A 15,717-nucleotide genomic window follows, 5' to 3' on the forward strand; every position below is an offset into this window, starting at 1 on the left:
TTTTGATATTAGCAAATCCTTTATCTTTTGACTAGCCTCTTTACTCTACAATTAACAATAACTAGTATCTACAATAAAACATAACTCAGCTAACACATTTATGCATTAGTTGATGGTGCTCATGTTGTTAATCAACTTCTAATGGGATCTATTCAAAAAAGATTCTCATAACACTCCTTAATGTAGGTTTTTTTTGTTACTTTTGTCTTTTTCTCTTTTTTTAGGTTATAGGTTGATGTCTTAAAATTATAGAAAACCTTATTAAATCCGATAATAAAACTCATAATAAAACCTTAAAACTAATGTAACTCAACTAACGTTTTTTTCTACAAAATACTTATTGTAAAATTAGAACAATATTGTTTTATGTTTTAATTAAGATACTAATGTTGGAATAAATTAATATTCTTATTACTTTAAAGTATCGAATTCAAAAAGGATCTCTTCATAGAAGAATTACAAAGACAAGGTTTATAACAACAATCCATGAATTTTATTTTGATGACCTAATGAAAGAGACATCACAATGCTCTCAGAGCAACAATCAAAATTGCAATTTAAATAACATCAAAACAACAATAAATAGCTTAAAATAATAGTTCATCCGGTCTTATTTATAAGAAACATTTTGGTCAACAAAAATGGATGTATTTAGTCCAATTTGTTAATCATATACATTAACTTTTGTTGACTGAAATTTTTGTTATAAATAGGATCGAATGGAGTAGTTCATCAATCAAGTGTATCAATCTTGCCATCAACCTCCTTCAACTTCTTATCAACACGCTTAGCAAGATCTTTCAGTTCTTCAGCAGTTAGGTCTTCATACAAATTGTTGTTTTTCAAGTTCCGTAGCATAGAAAGATTCAGCTCTTGCTCACGATTGTCATGCTTCAACTTTTTTAGTTTATCCCTTCCTTTAGCAATCATCTGCATAATGTATCTTTCATGGCTCACATTCTTGTTTTCGTCTATCAAAGAATAACTTTGATACCTCTCAATTACCTTCTTGGCTTCTTCTGGATTCGGCCAAACCTCCATCTGAGAACCAAAAGGACTGGAAATTATAGCACAAGCCGGAATATCACAAAGTGTTGTCAGTTCAGTTACCTTCTTTATGAGACCCTTCTTTCTTTTATTGAAGCTTGCCTTCCTTGCCGCGTTATCAGAGATAAAGGCAAGTTTCACCTTCCTTCTCGTCATGGTTGCAAAACAACTGCAAAAAAAATTACAAGAAACTAGAAAGAAAAAAATGTGCGTTAATTTTCCGTGACTTACGGGTTTTATAACGATCCATATCACCTACCCCATTTTAAAATATGACAAGTCATCGTGTGAATGATGTATATTTCCTTTGGTTTGAAATAGAATCATATATTATTTCCATATTTTAGAATGTCTACATTAGTGTATTATAACAAAAACAATTTAATTTTGTAAAAAAAAAATATATATATATATATAGAATGTCACTATAAAAAAAATTATATTGTAAAATAATCATAATTACATATCATTAAAAATATTTGACTTTAATCGAAACTATTTGTAAACACACATATGATTGGTTATGATATTTTTTTTTGTAAGATAGTATATCAAAATTAAGTTTACTAAAATATAATTAAAAGTCTTGTGTCGTAAATTATTACACCTGATTCAAAAAAAAACATATTATCCCACCTTAATCATCTGGTATTAACTACTTCCTTTAAAAGATTTAAGGCGTTGCTATTGTCGCATAATACGATATTTGAAATATGTAATTTTTATTTGGGGTGCACGAGTGCATTGTGATTTTGTGTGAGTTGTCATATTATTTGAATTATAATATGTTTATGTCATTATTGTTTGTATACATTGAATATCTCTACGCGTAAGTTTAAAATAGTAATTATTTTATTTTATTTTCATTCAAACTTTCATTTATTATGACTATAATTATTTTCAATATTTTCTCATTGAACATTATAACCACATTTGTTTTCTACTAATTATTTTCAATATTTCCTCCTTTAATTTTATAACCACATTTGTTTTCTACTTTTCCAAGTATTTGTATTTTTTCTTATTTATCAAATAAAATTTCATCGGTCAAACTAATATTCTCTTTAATACTTTGAATTAGGATTTTAATTTGTTATTATCATAATTACAATCATTAATTTTTATCTTATTTTTCATTAAAAACCATGTCTTTTATTTTATTTTATTTTTAAAAAAATATCAATATTTTCTTTCTTTTTCAAGAATATTTCTTGAAATATATATTTTTATTTTGGTTTAAATTTATATTTCAGGAATATGATTTGTTAATGTTTCCTTAACAATATTACAACCGCATAGTTTGAAATTTAAATGTCTTAAGATTTGGATGACAGTTTGTATCGTAATTTATAGGTGGAGACTGTCCTATTATGAGCCTCAGATGTGTAAAAAAATTTCCAAGTGCTGATGGGTAAGGGAGAAAGTCCCATGAGGGAGGTTCGGGGAAGGGGAGGGGATCTTACCCGTCCTTGAGCACTTTCTTAAAAAAACTTTTATAAGTGATATTCAATTGCTTTATATGTTATTTTGATTTTTATTGTCATAAAGCATGTGTATAAATTTTGTTTATATGTTGTCCCCGTGAGCATAGCTCAGTTGGCAGGGACAATGCATTATTATATGCAGGGGCCGGGGTTCGAACCCCGGACACCCCACTTATTCACTTTAAAAGTGAATTTCTAGCCACTAGGCTACCTGACCAAAAAAAAATAAAAATTTTGTTTATATGTGATGTTTATTGTTGTCACGGCTCACAAAAGTGTCTTAATTTTTTTTTATTAATTTTATGATTAAACTCTAATTGTTTTCTATTGTTATTTATCTTTAGAGAGGGAAATGTTTGTGCCGACAGTCTTGTAAATATTGGTCTTTCATTAACTTCTTCTGACTTATTTTGTCTGACAACTTACCTGACTCTATTAGAGGAGATTATAATAGGAACAGGTTGGGTATGCCCAACTTTAGATTTTCTACCTTTTGAAAAGGTTTTGGTTTGGTCCCCCTTTTCTTTTTTGTAATCTTTTTTTGTTTTAATCTAATGGTATGATGCTTTTGCATCAGTTTATAAAAATAAAAAATAAAAAAAATCTATTGTTATTTCGATTGAAAATAATATAAATTTGGTACTTTTTAAATGTTGATTGGGTCTCTGCGGGAGCTTCACGATCCATGGGGATGGGGATGGGGACGGGATTGGAAAACTACTCCCCACACCCACCACGCTTTGTTGACATCCCTACTTAATATGGATATTGTTCTCTCAATATCTCTTGGAGCCACAATTTAGTTGAATATGCTATGACAAAAATTCTGATTTTGGTTTGTAAAAAAATATATAATTGTATTTTGTTCGACGAGTTGGTCTGATGGCATAGACATAAAATTTATAGTGTGCTCTACTAAGAGACTATGTTCAAATTCTCTTTATGCTAATTTCTTTAGTCTTATCTATATTAATTTTGAACGGACTCTCCGCTAATGGATTATCGGATTGATCTCCTCAAATTAATCAATCATTTGATCGGATATAAGGTTTTAAAAGGGGTCTCCATGAGCATAGTTCAGTTAGCAGGGACATGCATTGTTAGGGGCCGGGGTTCGAACTTCGGACACCCCACTTATTCTCCTTAAAAAAGGAGAATTCTAACCTCTAAACTACCTGACAAAAAAAAATGGACCAAGAATAATCAATCACACATTACCAACGTAATCCAATCAAAAAAACGTTACTAATAAATTCAATCGTCAACCGTCACTTTTTTTTTTAAGAATCATTTACTATCACTTATTTATCATCCATTATAAACTCGTCCATAAATCAGATAATTACTTCTTCTTTTTTTGAGCAAAAATCAGATAATTACTTATTCGTAGTTTTTTACCACAAAGAATAACACTCTTTCATTATTATTTTATTTGGGAAACCCCTATATGTTCCTCAAAAATAAAGTCCATCGGCAGACCTGTCATAATGACTTGCTGCAAGCGGTTACCTCACTTAAACCCCTAATTTTTGTATTTTTTTTTTTTAGGCAAAAAAGAGATGGAGATGGTGAACCAACTGCAACACCCTAATTTTTGTATATTTCAAATCATTTTTATATTTTATTTATATTTTCTTTGTAATTTTTTTGTTGGGAATTGGAAGAAAAAAAAATTGTCAATTCTTAATCCCTTTATATATTTTTTTCCATTATACTGATATTAAAAGACTTTAATCGTATATTTATATATATTGTTCTTGTAAACTTAGCTTAGTTGGTAATGACAATATATAAAATATGCAAGGTCCGGGGTTAAAACCCCGACTATCACAAAAAAAGAAAAAAACTTATATATATTATTTAAAATGAGGGAAAAATACAAAAGAACAAATTTGATGGAATTTTAAAAATGACAGTTAAATAGAAACAAAAAATTTCTCCCAAAAAAACACTAAAAAAGGAACTGAGGGAGTATCACTTATCGGTCAATCTATAAACTCATCCATGATAAGCTTGATGATTACTTTTTTTTAGGGAAAGCTAGATAAAAAAAAAAAAGAGAAATGATATTTAAAAAGTCATTTTTTTGACAATTTTTATGACAACTTTATTTCTCATACTCACATTATGTTTTTACCTTCTCTCTATATTACTTTGGTTTTTTTTTTGATAAGTGTTACTTTGGTTTTTGTGCCTATACTTTTTTTTTTTGGTAAGTGTTACTTTAGTTTTTGTACCAATACTTATTTTTTTTGTATATTTAAGTTATCCCAAAAGATTATCAAATAAATGAATGTTCAAATACACTTCTAAAAAAAAAATATCTAAGGAAAAAGAAATATATATGTTTTTTTTAGAAGAGCTGGATAATTACTTTATTCGTTGTTTTTACCACAAAGAACCTAACACTCTTTTATTATTATTATTTTTGTCGCATCGCAATTTCACTTCCTCTCTTAAATCAACAAATTTGAACAAATTGAAACCCTAAATCAACAAATTGGACTCGCATTCATCTTGACGCCGCCGGATTCGGTCACCGGCCGCCACAACCATCGTCAGTTTCTCTTTCTTTTTAATTTTCCATAATTTTTCTCATTTTCTGGCATTGTTAGGAAGCTGAATTGCATTGGAATCAATGGAGGCTAAATTTTTCCGCTTTTTAAAGATTGTGGGTGTTGGATACAAAGCTAGAGCTGAATCTGCAGGGAGGTTACTGTATCTCAAATTGGGTTACAGTCATGAGGTGGAACTATCCGCGCCTCCAGCTGTTCGTGTTTTCTGCTTCAAAAACAATGTAATTTGTTGTACTGGAATCGACAAGCAAAGGGTTCATCAGTTTGCAGCTACCGTTCGCAATTGTAAGCCGCCTGAAGTTTACAAAGGTAAGGGGATAATGTATACTGATGAAGTTATCAAGAAAAAACAAGGAAAGAAATCTAAATAATTGTATAATCTTCGTGATTTCATGAAGTCTGCAAATCAAATCAGGTGCACACTGGCTTGACTCTGCACAATTTTTTCAGTGTTAGAATTCTTAAAAAGAGCATGGATTATCATGTTTCAAGTAACAAAATGTTTTTGCTTCAATGCGATTGATATGTATCATTTTGAGTTTATCTTTGTTGAGACATTTTATCTAATTAATAACCAGTCCAAGAGTTGAAATATTATTACATGGTTGATTTTGAATTTTACCTCACATCTTCATTTTAATTCTCTCCATGAAGTTCTAATTTACTTGATCTAGTTGGATTTTTCCTGATGAATGCACCAAGAGTTTTGATTAAAGAATAAATAAAATGAAAGTTTTCAGAATATAAGTTAACCACTTTTCAATTGCTTTTTGATCATATTGTGCTTCCAATGGAAGATGTGCTCCCTCTTTCACAAGTGTGTAATGATGTAGCAATTGCTTTCGAAAGGTAAGTGGAGTGGCAAAAAATCTAATGCTTCTACCTTTTAAAAGTTTGTGTGAGCAAAGAAAGTGCATGTTAGCATGTAGATGTTTTAGTGATTGAATCAGATGATGTAGCAATTGCAATAGCAGAGGAAGTAGCTAAGGATGCTATAACCAAACTTGTCCTTGGAGCTTCATCTTCTGGTATATTTAAAAGTAAAAACATAAGCGTATCTGCGAAATTCTCAGTATGCACTCCAAGATATTGTACAGTTTATGTTGTTTTCCAAGGAAAATTGTCCATACAACCGTCAAACATGTATATTGATGGAAGCGTTATTGGATGATACCAGTGAAACCAGTTTTTCCTCCAGCAGCTCATCAAACTGTACTTACGCCAGTCAGACAGATTCTGGCTCAGTTGCATCATGTTCTGTTTTACATTCTTCTTCCCTGACAACACGACGACTTAAAACATACCCTTCTAAGACCAGTCCTAGTTTAAATGATAGTAATCATTCTGAAGGCCAGTCTATAGATCTTGGGAATGCTGCTACATGTACTTCTAGAAACTTAGATATTGATCATGCTCTAAGTCAGGCCTCTAGTTGCAGAAACATTTCAGATACTGAATCTTGCATTAATGATCGAAAGTATGCCAAGTATGTGCCCCAAGTTACTAAACTTCCATCACCAATTAGGCAGGAAAACTTTAACCCCGATCACCAAATGGGCAGGAAAACTTTAACCCCGATCTCCAAATAGGCAGGAAAACTTTAACCCCGAGCTGGAAAAGTTGAGAATTGAACGAAGACATGCTAGGAATGCATGCAGTAACTCAAACTCAGAACTTTGATACATCATAAAAGCTGAATGTACTAAACATTGATGCATCAACTCTTTCCTTTCTTCGCAGCTCAAAGCCACAACCTATCATCCATCACAATTTGACATCTGCAAACATCTTGGTGGTAATCTTGTCAGCGAGATTGGTGATATTGGTCTAAGGACACAACGCTTGTTGGAACACTCAGCTATATTGATCTATAGTATGAAATGAGTGGTTTAATTTTTATGAAATCTGTTGTTTACGCTTTTGATCATTGGTCCTACAATTATTTACTGCAACAACCAGTTTGTAATGTTAGAACTTCCCCCACTTATAAATTTATGTTTAGAACTTATTTTCTATTGTATGTGAGACTTGAGTTTTTTTCGATACTAACATGTTTGTAAGGTTGGGGTGTCTGACAGTCCTCACCTTACAAGCCGGTTTTGTAGAGGTTGAGCTAGGCATAACCAAAATTTTAAAATGGTAATGGAGCCTATTCATTTAGTGTCACCCACTATTTATGTCCATGCTTCAAGCCCAATAGTGTTGGGTGCGAGAGGGTGTATTGAATAAACTCAAGTCTCGTGTAGAATAGAGATAAAACCTAAACATACGTTTGTAGGTGGCAACATTCCTCACCTTATAAATTAGTTTTGTAATGATGAGTGAGACTCAATATAAGAAATACACAATTTTCTTATACAAACTCATCTCTTTTGATTTCATGATACTACCTCCATCCTTAAATAGAAGACTCTCTTGAACTTTTTCCTTGTCTTTTTTTACAAGCCCTCTTTCAAATTTTTAACTATATTATTTATTTACCAACATACCCATTATTATGTTACATCTGTTTCTGCAACTTGAATAAATATTATGATTAAAACGTAAACAAATTCTCTCTTCTAATGTGTAAACTTGTAAAATAATATAATTGTCAACAAATTTAATATTACTATCAACTTTCTTAATTTTCTTGTTTTGGTTCACTTTGTTACTTAACTAAAGCCTATATGCTCATCTCTAAAATTTGGATGTTATTGCAAACTTCAGTTTGATATTGTTCTTCTCAAAGCTTCCTTCATTTTGATGTTAAGAACCTTGTCTCATTATGCTTTTGAAGTTTTGGGCGTACATATACGTAAATCTACCTCATAAACATAATTTTTAATGAATCCGAGTGATATTTTTGTGGTTGTTAATTTTCATATTCTTGGGTTTTTTTTTATCTAAATTACAAGTCAAACAAAAACTCGCTGCTAATTTCATTTATATGAATTCAAGTGGAAAAGTCTGAGTCCCATTCACACATTGAAGTTCATTGAACAAGTAATTTATACCCAAGAGGGTATTATTGTACTATATGACTTAGGAATAATCTGTTTTTTAGTATTTTTTTTGTTTGGTTTTCTAAGTTGAGACAGTTCCTTTTTGAGTGTCTGAGCAGCCACCAAAGAATTCTCTAATCGATGACTTCCTCAAGTACAAACAGCATAATAATAATACTGATATAAAGTATTTGTAATCCAGCTACACTAACTGGAGTAGCATACTCCACAATCTTTCAGATGCAAGAGCATATAAGATAGTTTTTAGTTTCCAGATATTAATTTTTAATATTTAACATGAAACTATTTCTTTATTATGATTCCGTGTCTCAATAATATCATGTTTCTTTGCTGAAGATAGAGTGTGAGTTGTGGATATACAGAAGAATTGGAAGACATATGCTAGAGGAGTTCATTTAGGGAGAATTATTTCTTCCTTCAAAGAATTATTTCTTTGGTTTTGGTTTTGTTTTGCGTGCTACACACAACAAGCTACAAAAAAACAATCCAAATGTCAATAATTAGGCCTCATTACCTGAGTCATTTCAATGATTACCTAGGCTGCTGGGCACAAAAATTTTAAATGGAAAAAACAAACCTCCAATATTGTCAACGCATGCATGTTCTCAAGAATGTATGCAGATAGATTTTTTTGTGTGAAGTTCATTGAAAATTTGTAACAGTTTAATCACAATATAAAAAGAGTACGAATATTAGTTGCACAATGAAATTTGAAAGTTAAACTTTAGCTGATGTTGAAGTAGATGTTGAGATGTATTTTTTTTACAGTGAATTTGATATTTATTGTATTTAAAGAGTGGACCGTCGTCATTCAATCTTAAAAGTAGGGGGTGAGTTAACTTACGCTGAAAAATACACCTACGCAAGTTACCTTATGCTTGGTTATTTTTTATGGGAACGAGTAAAAACAGATGGGAGAAGAACAATAACCAAGTAGTTGTACCCTGTCAAAAAAAAATTAGACGAGTAGTTCTAAGTGGACTTTTAGATCGTGATGCATGACAGAATTAATGGTCTACTTAGTATACTATCATCAATTTGATGATATAAGTAGTGATATTAAGGATACAATTGACAGAGAATTTATGTTAGAAAATGAGCATGGAATAATAAAATATATTTGATCTGAGAAATTTAGTGATAACTGAATGAAGGACAAAATACTTTTTTAAAAAACATCATTAATTAGTGGCAGTAGTAAGGTAAAGAAATGTTCATTGTATCCAGAAGTCCTAGCTCAACTGGCAAAATGTCGAAATTGTTAGGTCGGATGTCATGACCGGGGTTCGAACTCCGATACCTCCATTTGTGTGTGAGAGTTTATAATGGCTTTGCCATTTCGTCTATCTAAAAAAAAAAAAAAAATGTTCATTGTTATAGAAAATTGCTCTATTATATGTAGTCAAGCTATGGAATTGATATGGTCGAAGTATGCTAGATAAACAAGTGGAGAGGGTGGATACTCCTTAAAATGGAGGTCCCTACTTTGATCCCTTTTAAAAAAATAAACTTCTTTAAGAGATGTTCTATCCATGTTGATCTGTTGGCCTTAAAATTTAAAACAAACTTCTAAGAGATGTCATATCCATGTTGATCTGTTGGCCTTAAACATAAATGCTTGGATTTCATCCCATAAAAGTTAAAAGAAAAGAGTGCTTAAGTGAATTCTAGTACCACTTGCATAACTAACTGGATCCACTCACACACTAGGAGTTAAGCAAATAATATTGCTAGTACGAAAAAGTTTAGACAACTTTGTTTGAGTCTCAAATTTGTCATCCTACACTAAATTGATACATGTAAATCTTTGGCATACTTTATGATTTAATTTGGACTTTGGATAATCTCTTATATGAAATTGATGAGTAGGTTTTGGTTATTAATCATATACAATAGGAGAATAGGTGTCAGGTTATAGTTTACAAAATTAGATCTACATACAAGTAAGTGAACTCACATGAACCCAATGATTGAGTACATTTTTTGCTTCAAATGTTCCACATGGTTGGGGATGAAAGAGATAGGAGGTAAAGATAATCATTAGTCTTTTGGTATATAAACGAATATTAAGCAGATAAAGCAAAGTTTACATCAAGCAACTTTGCTTTTCTGAAGTGTTGAAATTAAACACTGAGATCAAATACTGGATCCATGTTGAAGTTTTCCCTTCTCAATCAAATAGAAAAACATAAATCTTTAAGAAAAAAGTTGCTTGATGTAAACTTTGATGTAATGAAGCAGAGATAAATTCCATAAGAATTCAGAAATCTAAGTAATAAATATTTTCAATGATGTGATTAACTAATAATGTAAAGTATCAAAATGGGGAAATGGAGCCTGAATATGGTGATTTACCATTTGTTGTTGTTAATTTAATCTATGTTGTACGGACACTTCTGATTGAAGGCGTGTTCCGTGTCTGACACATGTCGTGTCTAACACGATACGATATGATACCGACACTTATGATTACATTGAATTATATCATTTTATCAAAATTTTATCGATGTCGACGTGTCAGTGTCATGTCCGATGTCGGTGTCTATATTTGTGCTTCATAAATTTTAATTTACTATTTACTACACTTGGGACATAAAATTAAGAGGAGAAAAAGAGAGTGGGAAGGTAGCACAAGAAGTCCATGGAACGAATGTAAAATGTGTGGTGATGCAGACATGACAGAGTACATACAAAATAAAGGTAGCATAATAGAAGGGAAGGGATCACCGCAGATTCCGTGGTTCCAGGCTTGCACTCCAATTAATCATCTCGTGCACAAATCGTTGAGCCAAAGTAATGGCTACCTAGCTTATTGCTTCCTATACTTTCCTTTAATTAATCTCTCTCTAAAGATAGTGTATACTACCCTCTATCTTACACTCTACATGATCTATTATGTCATTCTTCAACCATAACGTGTTAGCAACTATACTACTACAAAAATAATTCGGTTGTAACTCATCACTTATTCATTAAAATATTCCATAAAACTAGAACAATCATTAGGTTCATTGATGAGAACTTGAATTTAAGGTATAGCTAGTAACAAACAAGATTAATTGTGGGCGGGCATAAATTCTAGAATTGAACATGTCACACATTATGTGTGTGTGGTCTAGAGCACAAAGTAGAGAGAGTGAGGGGATTTGAAGAAAGCTTCATGTTTCTCCACATCTCTTTATTTTGAGTAAACTATGTTGGTAAAAATGTAATCATTGTTGGCCTTTCCTTTGTCTTTTGAACTACTACTCTTGACATGATTATGATCACATTAAACTTCATTCTCATGATCCTTTTTGTTATTTTGGTACTTCACTCCAACATATAGAGTGGTTGTTTTCTCACTCTAACAAAACCCATAAAATTCAATAATTTAATTTACAAAATACTTTATACTAAAATTTACAAGGCCTAACATTCATATTAAAATTTTTCACATTTTACATTTCATTTATTTGTTATATGTTGCACTTCAAAAAAATATCATTCTTTTATTATTGTTTTGGGTCAAGTAGCTTAGTGGTGAGATTCAATCCTTTTAAAGTGAATAAGTGGAGAATCAGGGTTCGAACTCCGTCTTTGCATATATAATGCAATGTTCCTATCATATCAACTAAGATAAGCTCACATGGACAAAAATATCATTCTTTTAACAAATTCAAAATATATCAATTAATAATAAATTTGTATATATGCATATGTCTGTGCATAACTTTTTACAATTTTTTAAGATTTTGTGCATCGTATAATAGACGCATCTTTGATTAGAACACTTATCGTTTTGAGCGTAGCTTATTAACAACGTGTTTGGTATCATGATTGAAACTCGTCCACCACGTGATTCACCTCTCACATGTATAGTTTCATGTTCATCAAACAGTGTCATCACGAAAATCAGACTTTTTCGTACAGACATCCGTGAATGTCACACTTTACAATCATCTTAAAAATTGTATCATATGAGAATAAATTCCATATCTCGTGCCTCTAAAGTGAATTAATCATTTTGTTCATATCTTTTTTTAACCTCTTTCATTTTCGAATCTACTAGAGTCAATTTTACACATTTCTGTTATTGAAAAGAATAAAATTCATCTTTAAAAACATAATTGACATTGAAAAGTGTATCTTAAGTGAATAATTCATATTTGATCATTAAATTAAATACAATTGAAATAATTAAAAAAGTTTTTGGAATCAAAATGATTTAGTTTTCCATGCATTATTCACCCAAAAATAAATGGTGCAAACTTACAACCTACTAAACCTTGTGTGGTTTAGATATGAAAAGGCAGTGAAGTGATAAAAAAGATTGAGGGGTTGGTGTGAGATGCAAGCAATCTATATATAGCCTAATTGATTCACCCCATGAATGTGATAGGTGGTTAATAGTAATTACTAATTACTAATTACTGATTAATAAGAATGCAAATATGGTGCCACCAAGCTTTGGTTGGAGCAGTTTTGTTTTCATTTGGTGAAGTGCGTTGGCAAAGTGTGAGAAAGAGAGTGTGAGACGGACTCTCTCTATATATGTCCACTCTGCCACACTCCCCATTTTTGGTCACTTTCTGTTAATTTTCTCATTATTTTTGGTCTCTTTTTTCTTTGCTATATTCTCTCTCAAATTTTTCTATATTTTCCCTTTCCTTAATTTAGCTATAAATAAACCACTTTGTTGTGTTCACAAATCAATCACAGTTACTGTGTATTGGGTGGCTTTTGACTCCCCTAACCCAACTTAAATTTTATCCCTTTATTAATCTCTATTCTATATATAAATAACCACTCTTCTTTCTTTGCTACCTTAACCTTACATTACAATCACAAAACCCCTCTCTCTCTCTTTTTCTCTCTGAATAACTTTTAAGGTTAAGGTTCAATCTCTCTCTCTTAATCCAAATCAAACATGGAACCTGCCCCTGAACAACCAGAACAACAAATCTCTTTAGCCTCTAGAGAAATCACCAATATCATCAAAGGCAAAAGAACCAAAAGGGTTAGGCCACAATCTCCTATACCTTTCTCCATCACTGCTAATTCTTCAACTGGTGAAGGAGGAGGAGGAGGAGGAGAAAGAGAAGATTGCAACAATGTTGATGATGTTAACAATAATACCATCATTAACACCAACAACAATAATACATCTCCAACAACTTCTTATGTTGAAGAAAAACAAGACAGTACTGTTGTTATTGATGAAGAATATGATATGGCAAATTGTTTGATTCTATTGGCACAAGGACAAGCAAAGGAATCATCAACAAAGAACACTGATGATTTAGATGGTGGAATGATGAACTACACAAAATATAGCAGTAGAAAATTCATGGAAGCTGCTACTTTGGATTCTGGAAGAGCTGGTTTCTATGTTTATGAATGCAAAACATGCAACAGAACATTCCCTTCATTTCAAGCCCTTGGTGGCCATAGAGCAAGTCACAAGAAACCAAAAGCTTTAGCAATTGCTCAAGAGAAAAAGCACTTATATGATGATGATCAAGAGTTTCAATTCAAACCCAATCATAAATCAATTTCTCTTCAATTGAATAACAATGGTAAGGGAAATCTACATGGTGGAAGCAACAATAACAACAAGTCTAAGGTTCATGAGTGTTCCATTTGTGGTTCTGAATTCACATCTGGTCAAGCACTAGGTGGCCATATGAGGCGCCACCGTGCACCGGTGGGAACTTCTGCAGCCAACACCACACTCTCTTTGACAACAATGGCTTTGGAACCTGATGAAGATCATCCTAGAAAGAAAAGGAATGTTTTGTCTTTGGATTTGGATCTCAACCTTCCTGCACCTGAAGATGATCATAGAGAATCTAAGTTTGCCTTTGCTTCCAAGCAACATCAACAACAACAACAACAAAATGGCCAAAAACAACAACAGCAGCAGCAGCAACAACAACAAAAGCAACAAACAAATCTTGTCTTCTCTGCACCAGCTTTGGTGGATTGTCATTACTGAGACAAGTAACAAGGTTTTGGTTTTGGATTCAACATGATGATGATCAACAAACAAATTTGTCTTGATCATCAACATTCAAATCTAGAAATATATTTGTTGTAAGATATTATATTCTTTTGATTCATTATCAACTTGAACAAGCACCTGATAATTTTTACAAAATTCAGTTGTTTATTGAAGAATTTTTTTAATTTTGTTCTATGAAAAGGCCTACACAACAACTCATGTATAGCTCATGTTGTGTATCTTTTTCATATTAATTTTTTCTATTTGCTCTTTTTTTTCTGTGCCAAAGAATGTGATGATGTATTATGAGTACAGAGAGAAAGAGAGACATAAGGGGGTTATAGTTATTGGTACAATCTTAAAAATCTTTGTTTAAGTTTCCATTGTTTTGTTGTCTACAAAAAAGGTTGCCTCCTCTCTCTATCTAAATGTTCTGTCTTTGTCTCTCTCTCTCTCTCTCTGTGTGTCCCCTCATATTGGTCATGGATATAGAATAAAAGTATGTAACTGCTATTCCCATATGAATTCTCATGGTGTCCTTTTTTTCCTTTACTAATATATGTTGTCATTTAATATAGATTATGATTGAAATCTAAAGAGATGATTAGATTTTTTCTGTTTTAATTAATTTAGATTAAGGGAGGCACACTTGATACAAGTGAAAGATAATCATACTTTTCCAAGATTTAGAATGAAATTGAAATATAATCTACCGAGGACAAAATTTCGGTCTTGAACCTAAGTTACAGTAAGCGATGTCAACGGGGCAAGGAAGGGGAGTATCCCCCCCCCCCCCCCCCCTCCCGTCCCTAGCACCCAAAATGCTCCATCCATGTCCTCTCCGTCTCGGGGAGTTTTTCTCTCTATCCTCATCGTTGTGGATTCCGGTCCATGTAGGAATCCATCAATATATAAAATAATAATCAATTTTTTTTAGTAAATGTACGTATGAAGCTTATTTTAGTAAACTGTATGGGACCATATAATTTTTGTCTCTAAACTATTCTCTGGTTAACTTTCTTACTCGAAAAAACTCTTCGACAGTTCTCACATATATCACGACTTCCGGATACAAACTGACATCTTTGATTACTACGAATGCGAGCGAAATGTTCAACCATATACATCATCCACAATTATCAGCTCTATAGTTGTCTCTTGTAAATAAAATGTACCAGTTTTATTTTTAAAATATAGAATCTATGTCACATTAGTTGTTTTTAGAATAATTAAAAGAGAAATTTCAATATAAATTAGAACTACCTTTACTCTCAAAACAAAAATATCACTATTCAGCCAGTTTTGTTACTTTCTTGGCTTGTTGCATCTCTGTGCTAGTTAATTGCTTACTCATTACACCTAAGCAAAGCAACTCAAGAAATCATTTATAGTACTTCGTTATTCACAACTCGATCTCAAATTTCTTTAGTGATCCTCAAACTTGATAGAGACGTACAGCTAATAAATACCAAAATTAGAACAACAATTCCACAAAGGAAAGTGAGTACACTAATATTGAATTAAGCTATTAGATTAACACATAACTAAACTACAAATAATTTTGATTTGTATATTCTTTTCTTTTAGATGAAGTGAAAACTTAGAGGCGTTGAAGAAAACTC

At 31.8% G+C, this 15,717-nt stretch overlaps 3 protein-coding genes across 3 annotated transcripts; 2 read left to right on the plus strand and 1 right to left on the minus strand.

Moving 5' to 3' along the window:
• Positions 1–470: 470 nt before the first annotated feature.
• Positions 471–1,260, minus strand: LOC25484819 (agamous-like MADS-box protein AGL80). The gene has a single exon (XM_013613818.3). It carries the CDS (start codon positions 1,201–1,203, stop codon positions 733–735), a length of 471 nt encoding a protein of 156 aa, XP_013469272.1. The 5' UTR covers positions 1,204–1,260; the 3' UTR covers positions 471–732.
• Positions 1,261–4,937: 3,677 nt separating this feature from the next.
• On the plus strand, positions 4,938–5,728 carry LOC25484820 (60S ribosomal protein L6, mitochondrial). The gene has a single exon (XM_013613819.3). The coding sequence runs from the start codon at positions 5,170–5,172 to the stop codon at positions 5,476–5,478; it is 309 nt and encodes a 102-aa protein (XP_013469273.1). The 5' UTR covers positions 4,938–5,169; the 3' UTR covers positions 5,479–5,728.
• Positions 5,729–12,746: 7,018 nt separating this feature from the next.
• On the plus strand, positions 12,747–14,478 carry LOC25484821 (zinc finger protein ZAT5). The gene has a single exon (XM_013613820.3). It carries the CDS (start codon positions 13,022–13,024, stop codon positions 14,087–14,089), a length of 1,068 nt encoding a protein of 355 aa, XP_013469274.1. The 5' UTR covers positions 12,747–13,021; the 3' UTR covers positions 14,090–14,478.
• Positions 14,479–15,717: the final 1,239 nt, after the last annotated feature.

This window comes from Medicago truncatula, chromosome 1, assembly GCF_003473485.1.
Source record: "Medicago truncatula cultivar Jemalong A17 chromosome 1, MtrunA17r5.0-ANR, whole genome shotgun sequence".
NCBI classification, from domain to species: Eukaryota; Viridiplantae; Streptophyta; class Magnoliopsida; order Fabales; family Fabaceae; genus Medicago; species Medicago truncatula.

Bases quoted from the DNA above. Each gene is read 5' to 3' on its own strand.
- LOC25484821 (XM_013613820.3), top strand. From the start codon at position 13,022: ATGGAACCTGCCCCTGAACAACCAGAACAACAAATCTCTTTAGCCTCT.
- LOC25484820 (XM_013613819.3), top strand. From the start codon at position 5,170: ATGGAGGCTAAATTTTTCCGCTTTTTAAAGATTGTGGGTGTTGGATAC.
- LOC25484819 (XM_013613818.3), bottom strand. From the start codon at position 1,203: ATGACGAGAAGGAAGGTGAAACTTGCCTTTATCTCTGATAACGCGGCA.